The sequence below is a fragment of the Argiope bruennichi genome, chromosome X1, assembly GCF_947563725.1.
Source record: "Argiope bruennichi chromosome X1, qqArgBrue1.1, whole genome shotgun sequence".
In the NCBI taxonomy this organism is placed as follows: domain Eukaryota; kingdom Metazoa; phylum Arthropoda; class Arachnida; order Araneae; family Araneidae; genus Argiope; species Argiope bruennichi.
The window spans coordinates 79,706,100-79,731,686 of NC_079162.1; the positions used below are offsets into that span (position 1 = coordinate 79,706,100).

General features: G+C 30.2%; 1 protein-coding gene across 2 annotated transcripts; it reads left to right on the forward strand.

Moving 5' to 3' along the window:
• Nucleotides 1–8,405: 8,405 nt before the first annotated feature.
• Nucleotides 8,406–24,654, forward strand: LOC129958698 (uncharacterized). Of its 2 annotated transcripts, XR_008783282.1 has the most exons (4): nt 8,406–8,526; nt 10,530–10,635; nt 13,010–13,193; nt 18,525–24,654. XR_008783282.1 is itself a non-coding variant. In XM_056071345.1 (3 exons), the coding sequence occupies exons 1-3, from the start codon at nt 8,456–8,458 to the stop codon at nt 13,220–13,222; spliced, it is 390 nt and encodes a 129-aa protein (XP_055927320.1). In that variant the 5' UTR covers nt 8,412–8,455; the 3' UTR covers nt 13,223–13,346. The 2 variants fall into 2 exon arrangements, 1 of the variants encoding a protein (XP_055927320.1); XM_056071345.1 differs by lacking the exon at nt 18,525–24,654 and having other exon boundaries at nt 8,412–8,526; nt 13,010–13,346.
• The last annotated feature ends 933 nt before the right edge of the window (nt 24,655–25,587 follow it).

Sequence of the window (25,587 nt, forward strand, 5' to 3'; positions counted from 1 at the left end):
TGCTGGTTAACTTGTCAGTTTCACATTATATTTCGAAGAACTCAATTAGTAATCTCTGCTCCTTTACATAAACTTTAAAAATGGTAGAAAAGTTCCTTTAGTTCCACAAGGCTAATTTGTTTTATTTTGTTTATATAAGATTTAAAACTTATAGGTATCTTTCTATTTATTCCAACGATACTTTTGCATCTCAGCCTTACACAAAATTACTTGCAAATGAGCTGTATCGCTTTGAAGCTGGCCTCATCTATTTGAGTCTTTTTGTAAGAGAATGTTTTCCTTTATTAATTAAGTAACAGTGAACAAGATAATGTAAATGAAATCCTCTGACTATATTCATATTTTTTAAACTGTGCAAAATTTATTTTTAGTTCGTGAAATGTGAAACTCTGCATGAAGTCCAACAACAATTGGAGGGGGGAGGAGGTCTTTTCCTGGAACATGCGTGCCTTAAGTAACGTGCATTTCGTCTTTTTTCCCCCCACTTCTGGTTTTCCGAGGTTTTTTGATGTAGAAGCGGATAGCGAAAGAACGATCATACAATGTTAACTGACTTAGAAATTTTATGAACAGTGTCTCTGGGCATGCTCAGATTTAACTGGAGAAAATGAGTAATATTCACTATGTTTCATGATTGTTCTCTCGCTATCCGCTTACGTCAGGAGCATCATCAGGATGATGAATTTTTTCGTGTTTAGAAAATCAAAAATGTTTAAAATACTTTATTATTTACAACTCATAAAAAAAAGTAGGAACGTTTTTTTTTTCCAACGTTAAAAACGTTTTAAAGTTAATTAAAAAAGTATTTTGTAAATAAAAATGTTTTATAATTTAAACTTCAAAAATAGGGCTGATTTTCGATTTCTTAAATATTTAATGAAACTTCCTGAAAAATGACAGTAAAATTAATGTGTCTTCAGTACTATATTAAGGATATAAGTTAGGAAAGTATGGTTATGTTTTTGTTTCTTATATTTAAAGTGAAATAAAGGTTAACCTTATTTTTTTTAAATTTTTAAATGCTATATTTAAAAATGTTAGTGATAAAATTCCCATATCTATGAATTTAATATAATAATTTATAAAACTTAAGGAAATTTATCTTCCTTTGAGGAATTTCTGAGAATAACATTTGAAATCATTTTAAAAGGGGCTTTTGAGCAACAAGGAACCAGCATATTAATTGAAGCTGCTGTTTTTCTTCATATCTTCTTTATATGTCATAAATTTGCAAGAAAAAAAATAATTTCAAGAAAATACCAGTAATGTTTACTGAGTCTCAATCCATCTAAACTAAAGATTTAAAAAAAAAAAATCGAATTGAAATTCCTGAAAGTAAAGGAAGATAAATTGCTGAAAAAGAGTTGCAATCAGCCTTTCGATTGTCAATCATGTATATTCTAGATTGTATTGTCTGCACATTATTTTTATTGAAATTGTATTTTTTTTTCCAGAGAAAGTTTTAATAAATAAACGAACTTAAACTATATAAAAAAATCATAAACTCCAATAATTATAAAATATTGATTATCAAAACTAAAATACCTTAAAATTAACATTTTTAAATATTAAAATAAATTCTGCATTTTTTTTAAATGTCTAGTGTAAAATTTTCAGTCATGTTTCTTAGAAAACGTTTAAAAAATCAGTATCATATAGGATATAGCTAAATGCGTGTTTGTGTCTCGCAAAACTATATATTTTTAGGAATTAAAAGAAATTATTTTGGCAAATGGAATGCTTTGAAATATTATATTCTAAACTTATAGCCGATAAAAATGTCTTAAAAATATTTCATAACGAAAATAAAATTTATAATGTAATGATTTAAAATGAAACAATTTCTACCGATTTTAAAAAACTTCATGCCTCAAACATAATTACTGAGTCAAATATCAAATTTTCTGATTTTTTTTTTCTTTTTCTTTTTGAGAATTGCGATTTAAAAAAAAAAAGAGAAGGGGAAAAAATTCGCCTGAAAATTAACTAATATCTTCTCAACATGAAATTAATAGTAATGGGCACTGCTACTCTAAACAAAAATAAAGGTAATCGATTTTGTTTGCTTCCAAGTCAATTCTTTAACTGTTAGAGATACCAGACTTTAACTATTATCAATTCTTTTACTATTATAGAAAATGCTATTTCATTCTGAGAATTTGTTATTGATTGAGAGCATTTGGAAAAAGTCTAGAGATTTAGTGCATAAATTTCAGTTTTCTCAAATATTAAAATATATATATATATATATATATATATATATATATATATATATATATATATATATATATATATATATATATATATATATATATATATATATATATATATATCAATTTGTTGTTGTTGTTACACATCCCCCTGGTGAATGAAAGCCTAGACCAGGGCCAGGAGGCCCCGTCGCTTCAGTTCCTCATAAATCTGCAGAAAGTCCCGTTCAACCAGAGCAGCTGCTTATAAGAAGCGCCAAGACAAAAAAGAAGGTGAACAGGACTAGCTGGTTGGGAGCAGGAACAGGGTTGGAAAGTCTTCTCCCCATTCTGAAACCTTAAACACTTAAAATGGCCACTATGAAATCTGGCCATGGCCGATTGGAAAGGCCGAGGGCCACAGCATGTTATTGATAGGCCAGGGCAGTTTCCAGCATACCACTGATGAGATGGAGTACGGCGCCACGCTAAAAGCAAACGATGTTTTCCCAGGAAGTGGATCTCAGTGGGAGTCCATTGGAAGATCACAGCCATTCTTGGCAAGCACATCAGCCGCCTTTCACATGTATCATATATCAATTTTTAAAATTAAATGAATTTCATTTTTAGAGAATTGATGCCCAAGCATGTATTAAAATACAAATTTGTATGTATTAAAAATGTAAATTTGTATTTAAATGCATTAAAAAGTAAAAATAAAAATATTTTATAATGCTTAAAAATTAATACACGATCGATCATTCTTATGTGAATGTATCAAAGACACATCGAAGGAATCAGTCGATTTCAATTTTATGTACGCTATTAATGTAAAATCTTAAAGTCTGCAGTAGGCAAATATGTTATAAGTAGAAAACGAATAAAAAGAATCGTGTATTTCCTTCAACCTAAAACCGCAAAGGAACAACTCCCCATATTGACATTACGCGGTCAAAACTTAAGTGGCCTGAGCCGACATCTCTGAAAGAAAAGAAGGGGTATCAGCTGAACCCCGACCCTCCAAGGGGTGGAAGGGAAATCTTAGAAACACAAAACATTCTTCTCTTGTGTCATGAGGGTCCCATCCCCTGAACGGGAATAAAGGGAAAAGGAGAAATCTGTTAATGGGTTGAAAAGTGAACGAACAGGTTATTCTTGGAATTATCGTATCAGTGAATTGCAGATCATTGAAATTTATCGGAGCGGTGACTCCACTGTGAAGACACCACTCTGCTTAATGGTAGCGGCCCTGACTTTTCGATATTCGCATTTGATAATGCACTATCAGATAAAGATCATTTTAATTGCCTGTAACATGACTTTCGGTTGGCATTCAATCAGTACAATCTGCTGGTGCCATCTATTGGCAGAATATAAAATTAAAGTAGACATTTTTAAAAAAATAACATATATTTTTAATTCAACTTTTTCAGAAAATGCTTTACTCCGATAAATAAATTTAATAAACTGCTCTGTCGGCGTCCTGGTATGGAGGTAGCGCATCTGTCCCGTGATCTTGGTGTCCCGAGTTCGAATCCCGGTTCAGGCATGGTTGTTTTTCATCTGTGTTCTATCTGTGAGGTGTGTGAATTTACCCCCCCCCCCATGTAAAAAGGGGTTGTGCAAGCGAATGTGTGTGTTTCATCTCCATATGAGTTAGAAGTCAGACTTCTGCCTTCGGTTGCTCAGGTGTCTATACCCTCAGAAGCTACTGCACCCCCTTACCGTGGTAACGCGGACACGACATCATCATCAATAAAGAGTCTTGAAAAAAAATCAAAATAAAAAAGTAAACTGAAATACATGAATTAATTCAATCACATGTTACTTAAAATAGTAAAATATTAATTATAATTAATACATTTTATATTTGATACTAATAAATAATTTTTAATTAATAACATGATTGAAATAACAGATATTTGGAACAAATATTTAAAAATAGCAATAGCAAAATTAACTGCTCTTCAAAAAATAGTGGATTGTGCATCTCTGTCTCTCGGAAGTTTGTTGTTTGTTTGTTTGTTTCTTATGGCACTTGCCACTGACAAGCCCGCTGTTACGAAGACAGCGATTTAAGCCTGAGGGGTCTCTTATTTTTTATAGCAGCGACAACTAGGGCTAAGAGTACGACTTTGCTACTCACGCATCACTCATTCGCTTGCACAACCCCTTTTTACAGGAGGGCACATTCACACATCTCACAGATAGAACAACAGAAGAACAACCATTCTCCAACCGGGACTCGAACCCGGTACGCCCAGATCACGGGGAAGACGCGCTACCCCTATGCCAGGACGCCGGCGTCTCTTGGAAGTAAATATCATCTAACCATCTTTATTTAATCTCTCAAATATTTCAAAACTGTTAAGCAGAATTCAATCACTCAATAAACAAGCGAAATTCTCACATTAATTAAACAATTGACTATAGAAATGGTTATTAGCAAAATTTCACAAATTATATCTAAACATGCTTCGAAAGAATTTTACCCAATAAGGTTTACCCACCGAGGTGGAATTCTGCTTGTGACAATTTCAGCCGTTTGAAAAAAAATACTTGTGGAAAAAAGCATCGAGGAACATATCTGTATCAGATTGGATAAAAAACAAAAAATGCAGAAGAAAACAAAAATTTAGTATTAAAAGAGAGAAATCTAAGTATTGGGAAAGCATAAGCAGAATTTCTCAAAATCCTAGAAGGTTTTTAAAATGCTAAACAAGGTATCCATCATACTAATCCTGATTTAAATTTATAAGCAGTTTAATAAAAGCATTTTAATATAAGCAGTTCAAAAATTCAAAGAAAACTTATCGCAAATTTTTTTGCGTCTCTTAAATATGGACTGGAGCCTATTCCGATGGACTAAAGTAATGACAACCAATTTTTGAATAGTAGTATTAAAATCTTGGTGCTCAAAAGAGCCATACGGAAGAACGAGAAATAGACAGATAATATCCCGGCAGCCTGGTTAAAAATAATTGACGTTACAGTTCCTTGCAAAATTCTCAATATTTTCCAACAGCAATTAAATTTCTTTTTACTTAAAAAGGATTCGAAACATGCATACATAGTTCCAGTACCAAAACGAAGCAAGGATAAAATAAAAATAACTTCCTATATACCAATAGCTCTAACTTAAGTTTTTTGTAACAATTTCCGAACGCATCTTAGCATGTCGTATTACAAAATATTTAACTTGCTGCAGCAAAATTATTGCAAACTTACATGGTTATATTCCATTCAGAGATAGCCAAACAGCAACATATAAAATTTATCCAGCAATCTCTGAAGACACATACAAACAATTTTTTGTAGTTATTATTGGTAGTGTCAATCTCAAATGGGCCTTCGACTCAGTTCCTATAGATGACCTCACTTTTAAATGTCTCCGACATGGCATCACATGCACGATCGCTAAATGGATGCACAGTTTTCCGCAAGAAAGAACGTTTCGGATTAAATGGCTTATACCATTTTAGCACAAGTAGGTAGGGTAGCCATTTTCCTATCCACTTAATTGAATTCATAGAGAAAAACAGAAATCTGTGAATGGGTTGAAAAGTGAACGGAACGGTTGTTCTTCAAATTACCGTATCATTGAATCGCATATCACTGAAATTGGAGAATTCACAGGAAAGTGCTAGCAAGTGTGAAGTCACCGCTCCGCTTAGGGTATCTGCGACCTTGATTCCCGATAGTATTACTTGACAAAGCTCTATCCCATAAAGATTATTTCTAATTGCCTGTGAAATAACCTTCTAATCATATGCCTTCTGTTTATTCTGCAGGTGCCATCTACTGGCGGAATATAGAACTAAAGTGAAAATTTTAAAGGAATAACATTTTTTTTATTCAACTTTTTTAGAAAATATTTTACTCCAATAAATAAATTAAGTAAATAGATTTGAAAAAAATTAAAATTTAAAAGCAATCTGAAATATTTAAATTAAATCAATCAAACGTTACTTAAATTAGCAAATTAAGTATTAATTACAATTCATAAATTTTATATTTGATACTAATTAACAATTTCTTTTTAACTGTATGAGTGAAATAAGAGATATTTGGAACAAATGTTTAAAAATAGAAATAAAAATATTATTTGTTATTCAAAAAATCGTCGATTATGTCTACAGAGTTACGCACTGGAAATAAAATTAAAATCGAACAGCCGAACATTTCTTGTGCCGTTCTTTTGTTGCAATCTCTCGGAAGCAAACATCATCTAAACATATTTCTTCAATTTCTCAAATATTTCGATATCTATTAACTGTAACCTTTTTGCATCTAATTTGAATCGTCATTATAACAAGCGTCTGTACCACAAGCACGCATCTCAGCATCTCAACTTTCATTGGCTTTCTGAATCACGTGAGACAAAGCATAGATTTACCTTTCTTGGCAAATTACTGCCTTTTTGGCAGACAAACTAACTCTCTATACTTTAAAAAGGGTATCCTCTTTTTTTATATTTGTTCTAAAATAATATTATAGCACAATTAATGAGTACCAAGAATTTATTTTTTAAATGATCATAAATCTTAAGGAATTACTAATATGACATGTGTAGGGTTAACCCTCCATATTATTAAACATTGCTGATAAGATTTAAGTTTTTAAATGCTAATTATTCTGAAAGTATATTCATTCATATTATTTACGTCAAAAGTAATTTTGTAACAAGATTTCAAAAACAAGGATTGTAAATTACTTTGTAGCTGAATCTGTTGTATGTACTTGACCTATAGTAGACACACACACCCTCTTTTTGCGGTTTATTTCATAGACAGGATTCGTCTTTATTATGAACTGTCATATATTATTTTGCTTCTAAATTTAATGTAAATAATGTTATGTTTGAAATCTCAATAAAAGAAAACTCATTTGCAATTTTAGGAGAGAAAAACTTTCCTGTAGCAAAATAAGAGTTAAAATCTGTGATTTTTGCTAGTTTTATATTTGGCTAATATCGTTTTTTTTTTTTTTTTTTTGCAAAATGCATTGCTATGACAAAATTGCAATTAGTTACTAAACAATATGGATAAGGCATTATGAATAACACATTTTAAGGCCAGTTAAGATTATCTTGTGGTTTTTAATGCTCAGGCATTTGATTCTTTGAAAATGTTACTTTAAATAAAAACTTAAATAATAAATAAAGTTTTTTTTTTTTTTTTTTTTTTTAATCTAGAGTTTTTGAATTGAAACCACAATTCAAATCTTAATTCTATAACTCAGTCAGCTTTTGAGTGATTGTGTTCCCAGATAGACATAATTCCAAAGATGTCTTTTGTAGATACCAGAAATTGCAAAACATGGAGATGCATTAAAAATCTCAGAGTTGAATTTTTTTTAATGACTGTAGAATTTTGATTCCACTAATTTCATACATTTGAAATGAACAAGTTTAGAGTAGTTATTTGTCACTGAACAAGCATAAGAAAAATATTTAATGTTTATTTTTAAAAATGGAATTGAAAAAAGTCAAAGAACAGAAATGTGTTTTCTTTATTTAAAAACTAAATTGTGAAGACAATGTTGCAAAATAAAAATTTTAAAAAATTAAGAGAATACTATTCATATACTTTATTTGCATAACAAACAATTCATTTTTGTGCATTAAAAAATTAGCAACTAAATATATTATCTTCAAGATGCATACAAGTTTAAAGATATAAGTGGTCAAAATTTCTTTTACTTGTTGAGAGCCCTTCTTTTAAAGGAATTGATTTTTTTGACACAGTTTCCATAGGGGTGGGTACCAGAAATGTAGTCTTAAATGGGAAATATCTTAAAATGCAATTTTGTTTTTAGCACTGAACAGGCAAGTTAATTTCCTTATGATTATTATAACCTTTAACTTGGTGTTTGGTTTGTATTTGGTGTTTAAAGAAAATTTCTTATCGCAATAAATACTCGAAAAGTTTTTATATCGCTCTTCAGCAGATTGCTTATGGACGCGGGACAAATGGGCATTTAAATATTGCTTATTGTAGAATTCAGCGTTTCATAAGCACATGTAATCCTTTCCACATTAAATACCTTCAAAAGAAAAATGCCAGTGGATATCTTTTTTTTTAAGCCAGCACAGATAACTTGCCAACCGTCTATGGTTGCCGAGTTGTTAGTGACGTCATATGAGCATCCAATCAACGTTAGGTTGCACTAATTCCAAGCTTCTGATATAGGAGTTTGTAACAGTTCGTCACTACATTTTCTTTGCCCATTTTCATGGTAATATTTGTTTTGCATTTGCAGTGCAAATGATTTTAATAAAAATGGGCGCAAATTTAGAAATTAAACATCTCAAACGTCTCCGAAAGCATTTTTTATGGTAAGTTGGCCTTTTGATTTGTAATAATTGTTGTATTTAAATTATTTTAATGTTTTATGTGGTAATTATTATATTTGTCACAAGGCTAAAAATTTATTTTATGTGTTTAAACCATTATATTCTAGAAAGAATTTATGGATAGATATGTTATTTAAAATCTAATGTAAATGGTTTTCCCCGAGATTATTAATATTTTGCGGTATTATAGCTTTTTAAAATCTTGTCAATGTTACGTTAGTCGCAATGAAATGACCTTACTTAATTATCGCCTAAGTAATCTATCAATATACTTAACTAAAATTTGAAAGTAATAAGTAGAAAATACAAATAACGAAAAATGGAGAGAGATTGCCAAAATTTTAAATCTGTATTTTAAAATATATTTTCAATTATTATTGCCTTTAATGAATGTCAATATCCAAGGATTTATTTATTATTATTATGCTTATTTTCAATTTGCCATGATATAAAAAATCGTATTAATTTCCCTGTAGCAGAAAACTAGAATCTTTTAACCATTGATTTGAATTCAAGCGTAAATAATATTTTATTTCAAATATTTATGAGGGCTCTTTTATTTTACTTTTTTAAATGTTTATTTCATTCATAACTGACATGTGGAGAGAAAAAAATTATAGAACTTTCCAAACATGAATATTGCAAAATATGTTGCAAACAGTATTAACTGGAAGTCAAATTGAAGTATTTTTTTCAAAGTCTTTTTATAGATAATAAAAATAAAGAACAAGACATAACAAAAATGTTCGACATTGATGTAAATTTAAATCTCGGGAGTCATATCCCTGTTTAAATATTTATTTTTAAAAATACAAATTACATGCAACAATGATTATGCTTCAGAATAAAAATTGAATTATTTTTTTCTAAGTAAACATGAGGAATTAAAGAAAATTGATTGTGATCAGTTAAGGAGTGTAAAGTTGTTTGAAATAAACATTTAAATTTGGAATAACATGGCATTCATTAATGGTAGTTTCTGTCTTATTATTTTTTACATGTTCTTATTAATATTTTCTATATATAAATGCTATTTTTTGCATTTTTTATTAACGGATACCCATTACATTTTTTAAAATTCCTTTTTATTGCAATATCGATAATTCTGCAATATTAAAAAAAATATATCATTCATTCATAACAAATAATGTGTTTGTGTGATGAATGATGATCATTTGAAACTGAAATTTCAGTTGCTTTTCTTGAAAAATTATCAGGTACAGAAATTTTTTTAATTATTTCCCAAAAATTTATTTATTGTTTATGCATTCCTTTGTTGAAATACTGTGAAGGAAACAAAAAGTGTTTCATTTACAAATTCTAAAAAATTATTCAATTGTAATTTAATTTTATTGAGATAAAGAAAGGAATTTTTATGATGTAATTTAATTTAGATGTAAAAAAACAGGGAGATCTTTTATATTTCTTCATTGAAAGGGATTTCAAAGAACAATGTCTTTATATTGTGTATGCATGAATGTATTATTATCTGTTTATAGCATGTCTTGTTTCTGAATTCCTTTGTGTTCTTTTTATAATAATTATAAAAAGTTATTTTGAACATTAGATTTTTCTTATTTATTTAGTGAACCTAGAAGTGACAATCTGATGTTATCTTTGAGCATTAATTAATTAAAATATTTTTTTACTTATAATAAAGAATAATTATTTATATAACCTATTTATTTCATAACTCTGTTTAATTCTTAGGCATAAAATATTGCACTTTGTTTTAAATGGAAGTAGGAAATCCAGATGTTTAATAATATTAATATGTTTGATTGTGTGAGAAGACATGCTGAAGTTAAAAAAAATTGTAACTGTAGGAAAATATTAACAATGGGAAGCTGAAAGTATTATAATACTCTATATGGCATTCTAAGTTGGAGAATACATATTTTAATTTTCATATTATGCTTGTATAATTATATTATTTGTATAATTCATCTTTACTTGAAAACTTCTATTTATTCTTACTTTTCCAGGCTTTTTATGAAACTTGACTTGGATAGTTTATTCTTCTGGTATGATGGTACTTATACAATTATAAAGACAACTTATAAAAAAAGACAAAACTTGTTACAGGAAAAGGTAAAGTTCACTTAAAATACTCTATTTTTATTCATTATTTTCCAGCTTAACGGCATGACATTTTAAATTGTGTTGCAGAAATCCAATTCAAAATATTTTTGAAATGACAACATTTGGAAAATATTTTTTATTCTAATTATTAATAATTTATTTTTAATGTAAAATTTGAACTTATTGATTTTATTTTATTTTTAATTTTAAAATAGAGGTTAATATTTTAATTCAGGTATTTTTACACAGTAAATATTTATTTATATAATAATTTATAATATAATTATATTAATTTATTAATATAATAATAATTTATGCAGCATTTTCTCACTACACACCCTATGTATGTGTGTATATATATATATATATATATAATTTAATAAAGAATAACAGTGAAGATGTAAATATGTATGAAATGTTTTAATGAAACATAGTGAGGGGAACAAGTGGGGTGGAAAATATTTGTCAGGTGACAGTAGGTGTCAGATTTTAATAAGAATAGATAAATTTTTCCAAAGAAAAATGAGGTGAAGTAATATGTAGTTTTGTAGTTTACTTTTTACAATTGCATATATATTGAAAATCTATCGCTATTAATAAAAGAAAGTTATTGAGTTAATAATAATTAATCAAAACAGTTATTTTGAATAATTTTATTTAGCTGCCTTCCAGTTACACTTCTAGTGTTCAATTAAATTTTATGCTATTCTTTTTTACCCTTTCATTCTTGACCTAGCCAACAACTAGTTCAAATTCTAAGCTGTCAGGCTAGTTTTATTTCAAACGAATTTGCATGGCCGGATTGTTGATGAGAGGGTTAAAAATTATAAATAATTAATGAAAAAATTTAGCTTTTGGTTGGTATAAAAATCCTTTGCCACTGTCTGTAATTCTTCATTGGTAATTTTCTTGAAGGATCTTTGGTTAGTTATTATTAATGAACCATTTCACAGAATTCCACTTCTTCATAGAGAAATAGCCACGGTTCTTGCTTTCTCCGGAATCTTCATTTTTGTTGCCAAGGTCGAGGGTCATTGATCCGAGAATCTCTCTAAATTTCTCTTCTTTACCATAAGTTAAACATGGCAAATGGATGGTATTACAGATTTATAATAATATTATCAGAAGTAGTTTTATCATTGATACTAGAAATGCATTTGATGGGTATATAACATACTATTATGTTGAGAAATTTTTAACAAAATCAAAAATATCTATGAATTTTTTGTACTTTTAAAACAAATTTTTTTATAAAGGTTTTCAAAATTAAAAATGCAGATATATATAATACACAATCCTCTGAACAAAGAAAATAATACAAAAATCAACTGAATAATATTATACTATGATAACAATGCGAAAACCAGAAACAAGCAGTTAATGAATTTCTTTTACAGAATTAGAAGAAATGTTTATGAAATTGAGGATTTGTCTTTATAAAAATTTTTAAAAGAAGATAATTAAATCACTTAATACATGCTGCTATACCACAAAAATAGTTTACAAAATCTTTAGAAACAATTTATTTGCTTTCTTGTATACAAAGTATACTGTGAAAAAGTATTATAATCATCAAAAAAATTCAAATTTGAAGTTTTGACAAATTTCCTTTGGAAAATTTTGGAATTAGGTATGTCTGTTGAATGCATTGACTCAAAAATAAACACATAACTCTCAAGTGTGAGACTGAAAATAAAATTCTGAGCACTTTTGCTATTCACGTCTTTGCCTAATGTCCGCAATCTTATGCAGGAAGAGTGTGGATAACTCCTTTATTAGAGAATATGTAAAAATATTTTGAGGACATTGTTACCTATTATTTTTATTTTCTCAAGAGATGCAAGCTTTATTAAGGTGTACCAGAAAAGAAAAATAGAAATTCTGAGTGAAAGAAAAGCAAATATAATAGTCAAATTATGCAAAAACAACTTCAAACAGAATTAGGACTAATAGCTAAATTAATTCTAAGTAAAAAAGATTTAACATGAGAGGATTTTCTATTTTATGTGAAAAAAAAAATCTAATGAGATAACCTGAATCCTTTTATAATTTTGTATTAAAAAACCGATTGAATGGTTGCATAATCAACTCGGAATAGCATACTATAGTAGAAAGAAAAATTATGTAATCCATCAGTTTGTAGCACAGAATAATTTTAAATACGGTGTAAATAATTTAGAAATATCCATAACAAAATTTAGGCTAAAATAGAAAATTGTTTTTCAGACAATCTGGTTTTTGTTGTTGTATTGGATTTTTTTTAACTAATTAAATATTTAGTCAAAGATTTTAAATTAAATAACTTTATTTTTTATGAAATTATAAGAATTTTATGTTTGTAAAAAATATTCCAGTTCTTAAAAAAAGATTTCTTTCATTCTAGCTGTTATCTAATTATGTTGCTGTTGCTCATAATTGCCATTCTAAATACGTTCGCTTTGGTGGAGTATGGTTATTCCTGCTCATCAAAGACAGAAGCAGAACGTATAAATTTCGGCATGAAACTGCAGCATGCCCTCCTGGAATTCACAGACTCTTTTTTGCCACATATGAAAGAGGAAGAAGAGGTAGCTGCATTTTCATTTGTAAAAACTGATTTTTAAGTCTGTGAATATGCATGCTGAGAAAATTGTCTTTTTACTTTTAGACTAGCTTTCTCCAATGCTCTTAAACATTTTTACTTACATTTGCTGTTATATACATATGTTTGGTTAATTCAATATCAGTAAATCTTATTCAGTTAGTAAATGCTGTTGTTAATAAATGAGCATATTAACTTATGTATCCATCTTCCTTCCCAAAATTATTAGATTATTATTCTTTGTTTATTAATATGTTTCTAACTTCTCTAGAAACTGTTAAACATTTTTATTTGTAATAATTTTTAAAATTATATGTCTTCATCTGAAAAGTATTTGTCTCTTGAGTGATATATAGAAAAGGAATAATTGAAATGTTTAACCATTTGCACCCCCCCCCCTTTTTTTTTTACCTTTATTGGAATTTATTTAGTGTTCTTTGCCCTAAAGGGAGCACAGTTTATGTAGAGAACAACTAATTAGCACCGAATCACCTGATCAAAATAATACTAATATTATTTATAACATAGGGCAATGTATTTTGATTTATTTTTTCTCTTATAAAATAATTATTTTTAATTTTGGATGCTGAACTAGAGTATGACAATGAAAATTTTGAATTCGGTTTCCATTCTTAATATAATTGTAACAAATTATTTTTAAAATGAAGCAATTTGTTTCTATATGTATATACATGCTTACTGTATATTACAAGGTCCTTTAGATTGGCCATTTTATGGTTGTTCAGAATCATTCTTAGAAACTGTCCTACAATAGTCTGCCAGTCAGCTTATCTGGCATTTTCCCTCCTATTTCTCTTGTATTCAGATAGAAAAATTGTATCTGTAATCTATTATTGGCTTTTGTTGTTATATTTCTTAAGAAATTTCTTGACATTTGAAAAACACTTTAATTTTTTCTTTTTTTTCTGGTCTTATTGAGTGTATGTCCAAAGTTTTAATCCCAAGTCAATATATATATATAATATATATGAGTTACGCAAGTTTTTATTAAATTTTCGGAATGCTAAATGTTAAAAAATCATCTATAAGCACATTTTGAATATGGCTTTGTTTTGTCGTCATTTTTATGGTAATTTGGCCAGTTTTATGATGGTAGTAGCCCTTCCGGAATTATTGGTTCTTAGTTTTATGAAACTGCAAATAAAATTTCTAAAAATAGCGAATTAGTGTAAGCGGAAATTTACACTTCCCATCCTAGCTGTGTCGCATCTTATGAATTGTTTCATATCAAACACAAACTGTTTGGTTGTGTTCTCCTACATAAAAATCAATATTTTCAAAAATGATGTATCTATCTAAATGAACTGGTAGTTTGTTAATTTTAAGAAATATTGAAAAGGTTGAAAAATTTTTAATTTTATAAAAATTAACTTAATTTTTTGGTATGGATAGTTTTTTTCATGTTTATAATCTTTTTATTTGTTTCTGTCCAAATCAAAAAGACTTCATTTGTTTTGCAATAGAAGACATTGTGCAAGTACAGATATAAATATTAAAATTTTAAGAATGTGCTTTTAATCTCAGCTTTTCGTGTCATCTGAGATGGTTCGTCTTGCATCACTCACGATCTTTTCCGATTAACGTTATTAACTGACCACCTTTCGTCGCCAGTAATTAAGCGTTTCGGAAATTTATCAATTTTTTTGCGTTTCAGGTGCAATTCGCAAATGCTAATACATTGCATCAAATAAATTTCTTTAAGCTGATGAGTGATCCATAAGTAAAGTTTCTTGATACCGGCACAATGTTTAAATTTTTTTTTAATACATGTATGCAATACATTGGGCGTCTCTGAAATCTCGCATGTATTGCTATGACGATCTGAATCGATAATGACCTTGAGCTTCAACCAGACGACCAGATCCTTGCGCCTTTTTCAGTAAACATTCACCAGAACGAAATTTGGCAAATCGATTTTGACACTGCCTTTCCTTCAATGCTTCATTCGTATATACGGCACATAATTTCTTGTGTGCTTACGATGCATTCTTGCCTTTTCCGAAAAAAAAATACAACATGTCTGAAATGCACGTGTTGTTCTACCAATTTTAATTTGGTATAAAAACGAAACTAAATAACTAATCGATATATATTTTTTTCTAAATTGAAGGTGGAAGTCCAAACAACAAGAAAACAATATAGGTTAGGTGCTTTGAACACACTGACAAAAAACATCTTAGAAGTGAAGAATATACTAAGTCATCTGTTGACGCAATCTCTTAGTTGCCAACCCAATATAATATTTGGAGAAAATTGTCAACTGTAATTCAAGGTCATGAGAATTCTATTTGTTACTGGAATTCATTTTTATATTTTGTTCGACTAATTATAAAACAAAATAAGTTAGTATAAATAAGGAAATAGGGCAACTTAAACTACAATTTCAAAAAACTGAAGTTGTGATTCTGTTTTTGCATTTAATAATTTTCCATTTTGAGGAACCTGAAAAATAAAAGGAATGCTTAATAATGAAAGCTTTTTAAGTTTAATCGAATTGTTAAATAAATAAGATGTTGTGCTACTGGATGATATAAACAAAATAAAAAATTCGAAAAATAGAATTGTGCATCATTTAATGCATAGATCATAAGGACAAATTATTTTTGTGTTAGGGAATGTAGTCCTTAACAAAATTAGAAATAATATAAATGCAGCCCCATACTACAAAATCCTAAAGGATTATACTCCTGATATTTCCCATACAGAACCAACTTCAGGCATTTTTATGTGTTTAAATTTTGAAGAGAAAATATTAACGATAAATGAGTCATTTCTAGGGTTTATTGATGTGACTGGAGAAGTGCTGGCAAAAATTACTGAAAAGATTAAGTAAGCTACATTTAGATATTATGAGTTGTGGAAGGCAGCATATGACAACGGTACGCACATGAAAGGGGTATATAATGGTTTACAATCTAGAATAAGTGTTCTAAACCCTTATGCAATATATGTGCCTTGCCTATCACACTTTTTAAATTTATTAATTTGTGATGCCTTTTCAAGCAATATGTGTCGTAAACATTTTATTTTATTGTTTATTTATTTTCGATATCTCAACATTTATGTTACTTTTTTTCAAATCTACAAAAAGATGAGAAATTCTACAAAAGCATTTAAGTGTTACTCTTAAATCAATTTGCGACACTCTATGCAAAGTCAAAATAGATTCGGTTAAAGTTGTGTATGCACAGTTTGAACAAATTTGTAATGCCCTAGAATTTATTGATGTAAATAATGATTATACAGCTGTATCAGTGTAAAGCTAAAAGTCTATTAGATTCAAAACAAGAAATGCCGTTTATTTTATGTTTACTAGTATTATTTGGAATATTGTTCAAAATTGCCAATGAAATTAATAAATAAATCAATGAACTATTTCAAACAAAAACAATTGTTCTTGACTCAGCTTTTAATTTAGTCAATAAAATTAAAGCTGAAATCCAAAATTTAAGAACAAAATTTGACACATTTTTAGACGAAGCAAAAGCGCCACATAATTCGAATATTTTAGGATATTTTCCTGAAAAACGAATTCGAAAAAGAAAAAATTATATTTAGAAATAGTAGAAGATGAAGTTGTAGAAAATCTGCTAGATGAATTTAGATGTTATTTTTTAACACTGTACTTAATACTTTATTGCACAGGCGGAATAAAGTTTGACAGGTTTTTAATGATATGACTGATATGAAATCTTCAGAATCATAAATTAGAAAAATGTTCCAAAAACTTCGTAAACATAGATGTAGATTGAAAAGTTTATCGAATTGCTACAGGATTTGATTCTGAATGATAGATATGTAAATAATAGACAAGTCATATTGCATTAATAATTATATTTATAATAAATAATTATATTTATTTATTTCTAAATATATTAACTGTGTTAAAGCTTTTCTTTGTTTTGCCAATTACTATAGCAAGTGCTGAGAGCTTTTTCAGCAACAAATTGAAATTAATAAAGAATTAACTTCTGTCAAGCATGTGTGCAGAACACTTAAATGCACTTGCTGTACTAAACATCGAAAAAGAAATTCCGAAAAATTGTAATTTTCCTGAAATAATTAATAGCAAAAGCAAAATCACGCATTAAGTAAACATACCATTGTAATATATGTCCATGTTTGCACATTCCCTCCCCCCCCCCTCTTTTACAAAAATAATTAGGATCTCAAATGATTTCTCGCACCCGGACCCTTTTTAGATAAGGGCGACACTAGAAAGAACTAGTAAATTTAATACATTTGTCCATATTTTTAATCAATTAGAATTTTAAATGAATCATAAAAATTACAGATTTTAATAAAGTAAATTTAAAAAAATATCAGTAATCTTATCTTTTTGACTCGCTTCTGAAATATAAATTTTAAAACTCTGACAAGTGTAATTTATATACAGACTATTCATTTTAGGCGGCCAACTGGTCACTAGGAATATTGATTATATTTGATTTCAAATAAATCCGTGATTCTCTCAAATTGTCTGAATAAAGCTGTGTTATATTACTTGTCTTAAATAAGTTCTGTTTGTTATGTCCATGATTCTTTTTTAATGGAGACTATTCTATAACATCATAGCATTATTACAAACATAAATATCTGCTTCATATATCTTTTAAATTTCTCAATATTGTAGCTTCCCTTCTTTTGCTTGCCTTCAAAATTACACAGATATTAAACAGTATCCCCATTCTTTAAATTTGAAAAACGGAAGAAAATGTCGCTGTTATATATTTGATGAAACAATGAAAATGGTTTAAATTGCAGGACAAACAATGTAATCTGTTGTTGGAAATCGGTAAAAAAAATATTTTTAAAAAATTGCCGAAATTCAACAAAAATTTGCATTATTGTTAAATTTGTATCATTAAAAAGGCAATTTTTGAAGCAGTTTAAAATTCATTTTTGTGCAGTAATATTTTCCGAAATTATTGCGAGAAATTTCCAGAATGCAACTTGATTTTTAATTAGTTAAAATTAGACAAAAATCGCTCCAAGGTGCACTTTTCCGCTCTCCATGTTATATATGTATCGAATTTCATAGCTGTAAGTCAAACGGTCTGATCTGTAGAGCGGCCAATACACACATTCATTATTAATTGTCATAGTGATATTATATGATATTGTGACGAACTTTCAAAAAAAGACATTGAATATTAAAAACATTGAAGTTTCCTTCATATTCTTTACTGGTAATTTATTTTTTGCTTATAATCTTTTTTATTATTCAGTGCTTATTATTATGAAATTGTGTATTTTTATAGACCAATAATTAACATTGTCTTTTCTCTATTTTCAGAAAACAGGAGACGCCAGTAGAATTGGTGAAAATACGTTCCTTCATCCATTTTCCTGTAACAAGACAGAAGCAACATGAATTTGATCTCGCAATGTAGTATGGAAACTGGAAATGTTAATGTAGAGGTGGATTGATTATAAAGATAGTCCATCTTTTCATTACCATTTCGAAGGTTTTCATACACACCTACAGTCATCATCAGGAATTATCTTCATCAACTATAGTCATTAGCTAGTTCTTCAACTCTAATTGATGAGTTTCAAATATTTATTGTATGTGGAATTGTATTCTAAAGTGTCTACTTTGTGTTATAAAGTTGTAAAATTTGTTCTCTATTTTTATCAAAATTGAAATTTATCAGTGGCATAGTGGTGGTGACCCTGTGGATATAATTCGAATTTTTCACATCTTGTATTTATTAAGGGTTTTTTAAGTGTAAATTTCATTGTAGTACAATGCGCTTTTCTTGGCTGTCATTACTTAGGGGCACTGTAATTGTGAACTCCATCTGGGGCATGATTTTTTTTTTTCTGATCATATTTTCCTTTAAAAGGAGATAAAATTTTGTCTCCATAGCATGGCCCCTAAGACTGGTGCCTCAGTTATTTATAGCTTGTTCGTTACACCTCTGTATTAGGATATTTTACAGAATTTTTTCAGAGCTGTCTGAAGAATGTATTACTTATTTTATTTTAATATTGGCTGCAGAATTTAAATTTTCTAATTTTAACCTTCATTTTTTTTTTTTTAATATGATATATCTATGTACCTGATAGCAATTCAGAACTTAATTTCTCTCTTTCTCTCTGTGTGTATATATATATGTAACATATTTTGGTTTAAGTAGAATGCAGGTTTGAAGACATAGACGAGACGTTGTATTTTTAATTCCGTTTTATTCTCTCTCGGGAGGCAAACATGATTATTTACAAAAAGGCACAACTCAGCACAAAAACAGAAGGCAAAAAGGGGTCGAACAAATGATTGATTGCCTTATATAGCATAGGATTTCTGGCCACGTGCCGCAGGAGTGACCTTAGACAAGGGCAAAAGTATCACTTTTATTTGATACTTAGTACTGATGGCGTATTATTTTTACAAAAGGATTAATTAAACCCGAAAGTGGAATTGGATCATGAAATAAGAGAATATTTTAGAATGAAGTTACTATGGGCTAAATTTAGATAAATTCTTGTAAATTAATTAAATTGAAATTAGAATTAAAATATCATTACATATATATCGCAGTATTAATAATACAATATTATTGTTGTAAAATGAAGTAAATATTTTGTTGTGCTTTTGACAAATTTTTAAAACATTGTTTTTCCATGGCATCAGATAACTGTAAGGATCTGATTTAATATATCTGGAAACAGATATCTGTTGTGCGTTTTGAAAGAAAAAAATGCTGCATTATGAAGCGAATTTTACTAAAAGAATTTGTGGATGTTTTTTATATATGATGTTGTATTTAACTGTATGTTATTAATCAGTGTTTATCAATGTTTTCTGCACTCATGTCCATAAATTAAGGATAATTCAGAGTCACGCGGAAATAGAACTCTAAAATACATATATCAACCTTAAAATGACTACACACATCTTCAAAAATCATATACAAATTGCAGGAACCCACCAGATGAAACCGATATTACGTCACAATGACGAGAGTGTAAGAAAGTGATGTATAAGGAATACAGGCAAAGAAGTAATATTGTTCGCAAGCTCTTTATAAGCCTATCAATGTAATAACCGCATAGTTATGACACAAAGGACGCATTTGGATGATTTTTTACGTGTTAGAATTATCTTCCGTTTATAATGGGTGTGTACCCAGCTGGAAGTGTCCAAGGAACTTGGAATCGCCCAGAGTGTCAACCACCTCCTACATATCTACCGAACTTCGGAGAACATTGCTTGATGAGTGGTGTAATATTCCCCGAGATCAGATCGATAATTTGATTGTACGGCCTGTATTGCAACGTCTGGGAGACATACTATGTATTAACCATCATACCAACCATGTAATTTTGGTTTTTAAAAATGTTTTTTGTAATTAGCTCCAGGGAGCAAAAAATCGCAATTTTTATAAATGATATCAAACATATAGCATCTTTTTTGCTTTTTATCTTTTGTTTAACAAATAGGTTTTACAAATAAATTCACATTTGTTTTTCTTCTGACTCTTTTCCTGAACTTGCATTATCCTTAATTTATAGACATGAGTGTAGTATTAAAAGAAATATATATTATGTAATTATCTATTTATGTAAAAGTAATAGGGAGCATTCATTACTTAATACATTTTTATAATACATTGAAGAACCAGAAAAACTGATATAGCAGGTCGTATGAAAATAATGGAGGTGTTCAACCAATCAGTATGATACGAGAAGGCCGACAGTGCATATCTAAGACCACAGGTGTCTCAGGTCGCTATTACGTCGATTTTTACTATTACAATCGCAGGGTTATCAAGATTTAAGTGATTTTCAACAGGGACTAATATTCTTCGCACGAGAGATGGTTCACAGCATTTCGGAAGTAGCGATGAAATTTGGATTTTGGCGCACGATCTTTTCAAGGGTGTACAGCGAATATCAGATTTCCGGTAAAACTTGACGGCAGAAAACAATCATTACACAAGATAGACGTTCAACACTTCCTCAAGTTGCTGTGGATTTCAATGCAAGCCATCAACAAGTGTAAGCATACGCATTGTGCAACGTACCCTAATTGACATGGGCTTTAGCAGCCGCAGACCATCTCGTGTACCATTGTTGACATAGTGGCACAAAGCTCTACGTCTTGCTTGGGCTCGCCAACACCGTCATCTGAAAACGTAGTCTGGTCTGACGAGTCACGTTTCCAATTGTATCCGGATGCTGGCTGCGTACGGGTTTGTGAAGAAAATCCATGGATCCCTCATGCCTACAAGGAACTGTTCAAACTGATGGCGGCTCTGTGATAGCATGGGGCGTGTACAGTTGGCATGAAATGAGACCGTTGGTACGGCTTAACTTGACCATGACAGGTCAGCGGTACGTTAACATCCATTCATGTCCTGTGTGCATTCGCACGGACGTAGACAATTCCAACAGGATAATGCACCAACTCACAGGTCTACAATAGCTACCGAAAGGCTTCAAGAGCACTTTTCTGAATTTTTTTCCCTCTCTTGGCCACCTAATTCTCTTAACATGAACATTATCGAGCATATATGGGATGTTTTGCAAGATGCTGTCCTTAGGAGTTCTCAACCACCTCGCATTCTCATGGCTTTATGGACTGCCTTGCAGGAATCATGGTATGAACTTGTCTGCAGAATATCTTCACTAATTAGTTGAATCCATGCCGCGCCGTGTTGCAGCAATTCTGCGTGCTCGTGGGGGCTCTACACCATATTAGATTGTTGTATCAGTTTTTCTGGCACTTCAATGTATATGTATTCAATTTCACATTACAGTCAAGTGTTTGAAAAGTGAAACAAATACTTTGCCATTTATTATTGTTTTAATTTATTGCTTTAAAATTGGTTGGTCGGTTTTCACGTCTAGTCAACATCAAAGTCTTTTTAAGTGTAAACTTCATTTGACTATAAAATGTGATTTCCTTGGTTACTCATGGTTACTTCATGTGTTACTCATGGGGACAGTAATTGTGAACTCCATCCGGAGTATGATTTATGTTTTCTAATCATATTTTCCTTTAGAAATTTTATCTTCATAGCATGTCCCTAAGACTGGTACTCAGGTATTTATAGCCTTGGGTGCTACGCCTCTGAATTATGATGTTTTACGTAATTTTTTCACGGCTGTCTGAAGAATCTATTTTTTATTTGATTTTAATAATGGCTATAGAATTTCAATTTTCTAATTTTAACCTTAATTTTTTTTACTATGATCTATCTATGTACCTGAGTGCAATTCAGAACCTAATTTCTTAATAATATTATTCATCTCTCTCTCTCTTTCTATATGTGTGTGTATATATATGTGGTTATCAAAATAATGGAAATACCTGTGAATAAATGTGTTATTTTTGAATGCTCTTCGTAAGCATTAAAATATAATAATAATATCCTTCAGGTGTTTTCTAGAAATAGCAATGTATGCATTCGGGTAGTATGTCTTAGCTGTATTGAAGTTCTGTAATTCTTGGATTTTTTTCAAAAGCGGACATCTGAGATTTTCAAAGAGGCGAAATTGCAGGAGCCCATCTAACTGGAGCAAGTGTGACAGAAACATCCCAACTTTTAAGCGCTTCTAGAGGTACGGCATCTAAAGTCATGACAGCATACACACAGCGGGTCAAGACAAGCTCGACAAAGCAAAATAGTGGGCTGAAAGAGAAGCCCAGTAAAAGAGACTGACGGGTATTGAACCGGATTGTAATGTCTAAAACAACAGAAAAATGACGCAGTGTTCATTTCCCATCTGGATTCTCCAGTGTCAGTGATTACAGTTAGAAGGAACCTTCATAAACAGAACATTTATGGCAGAGTAGCAATTCCCAAGCCATTTGTCACAGATGTTAATGGTAAACATCGTCTACAATATTGTCACACTCACAAAACCTGGTCGATTGATAAGTTGAAGAAAGTGAATCTGATGAAAAGTGAAACTGACGAATCGTGTTTCACACTTTTCCCTGCAACAGGACAGGTGCACGTTTGGAGGACACCTGCACAAGCGTATGATCGGGATTGTCTCTTTCCAACTGTCAAGCATAGAGGTGAATATGTCTTGATATAGGCAGCCATGTCGTGGTTTTCTGCTAGACCAATCGTAACCCTGATACGAAGGATCACTGGGGAGAAGTTTAGAGAAATTTTAGCTGACCAGGTTCATCCTATGATGCAAACTTTGTTTCCTGCAAGAGATTGTCTTTTCCAATAATGATAATGCACCTATGTGTGCAGCGAGACTTGTCCAATTATGGTTTGATGAACACGAGGATGAAGTTAAACATCTGCCTTGGCCCGCACAGTCACCCAATCTCAATATAAGAGAAACAGTATGGTCTATTTTAGAGTGTTCAATATGGAATCGATATCCTCGACCGGCATCGCTCCCAGAACATTTACAATATCTCAAGGAAGAATGGTACAATATTCCTCTTAAACATTATTCAACACTTGTATAAATCGATTTCGAAGCGAATCCAAGCTGTGTTACATGCCATAGGCGGTCCTATACCATACTAATTAAGGATTCTGTATAAATATAAGGCGTTTACATTATTTTGATAACCACCTGTAGTTTAATAATACAAAATTGTTATTGTAAAGTGAAATAAATATATTGTTGTGCTTTTGACAAATTTTTAAAACATTTTTTTTTACATGGCATCAAATTAATTTAAGAACCTAATTTAATATTTCTCGAAACAGATATCAGTTGTGCTTTTTGAAAGAAAAGAAAAATAATTGCTTTCTGAAGCGAATTTTACTAAAAAGATGTGCAACTATTTTTTGAATATTATTTTATTTAACTGTATCCTGTTTATCAATGTTTCCCAGTTTTGCCAGAAATATATATTATATGATTATCTTATCTGTTCATGTGAATGTAATAAATAGGAAACGTTCATTATTATATATTTATAATTTATATATTCAGTTCCACAATCTAATGAAGGTTTTGAAGTGTGAAATAAATATTTTGCCATGCATTCTTGTTTTAATTTATTGCTTTAAAATTGGTTGGTTGGTTGGTTTTCTTGTCTAGTCACCATCAAGGATTTTTTAAGTGTAAACTTCACTTGAATATGATGTGATTTTCTTGGCCGTCGTTTCTCATGGGCACTATAACTGTGAACTCCATCTGGGGTATGATTTATGTTTCCTAATCATATATATATATATATATATATATATATATATATATATATATATAATATTGCTTTATGAAGCGAATTTTATTAAAATAATTTGTAGCTTTTTTATGTATATGATGATATATTTAGCTCTGTGTTGTTAATCAGTGTATCAATGTTTCCTAGGTTTGCAAAAAATGTATATTATGTCATTATCTTATCTGTTTGTGTGAATATAATAGGAAAAATTCATTATTTAATATATATTTATAACTTATGTATTCAGCTTAACAATATTGTCAAAATTTTGAAATGTGAAATAAATATTTTGCCATGTATTATTGTTTTAATTTATTTCTTTGAAATTTGTAGTTTTTGTTATTGAAGTAAGAAATTAGGTCATCCATAAACGAATTCTGCGCCCTTGGCTCCCTTAAACAATAGTACATGTGTTTCCAAGGTGATGTCTGGATAAATGCTTTGAAAATGCAAATTTATTCAGTAACCCAGTATGATTCCACTCCAAACCAACAATCCTGCACCACCGAAATGGTGTCTTTCAATGATGTTCTCTTGGTGATAAGGGTACCTGATGGTCTCCATTTGAAAGTCCGACCCGAATCAAACTGCAATCTAAACCTCGACTCTTCGAAAAACATCACACAAGCCCATTGTGACAATGTCCACGTTGCATGTTCTCAAATCCAGGCTAACAACTGACGACAGTGAGTTGCCGTGAGCGGAACACGTCTGACAAGCCCACGATCATATATACCAATATGTTCCAAACGTCTGTACATGGTTTGCCTTTCAACTGTCGTACTCGTGGCTGAAAATAACTGACGAGAGAGGTGTAATGCGTGCTCCATCTGCTTCTTTTGGCAGTTACTGCCTAATATTGGTCGTCATTCGACTTTGTAACTCAAGAACGACTTGTACTGTAACGTTTACGGACATTTACATCATCTTGGAATCGTTTCCTAAGTCTAGAGAGGATACTTTGGATGATTCCAAGTTCTTCAGATACCACTCTCGTCATTGTGACCTATTATTGGCGGCGTCTGGGGTTATCATGTAATTTGCATATTACTCTTGAAGGTGTGTGTGATAATTCTACAGGTGAAATTTTTACTTTAAGAGTTCGATTTCTGTGTGATTCTGAATCATCTAATTTATGAACAAGAGTGTAAATACAAAGATTTGAATGGAAATGGTTGGTTATCTACCAGTCGCAATAACATGC

Bases quoted from the DNA above. Each gene is read 5' to 3' on its own strand.
- LOC129958698 (XM_056071345.1), top strand. From the start codon at position 8,456: ATGATTTTAATAAAAATGGGCGCAAATTTAGAAATTAAACATCTCAAA. The intron at 8,527-10,529 runs GTAAGTTGGCCT...TTACTTTTCCAG, and splicing joins CTCCGAAAGCATTTTTTATG to GCTTTTTATGAAACTTGACT. The intron at 10,636-13,009 runs GTAAAGTTCACT...CTTTCATTCTAG, and splicing joins AAAACTTGTTACAGGAAAAG to CTGTTATCTAATTATGTTGC.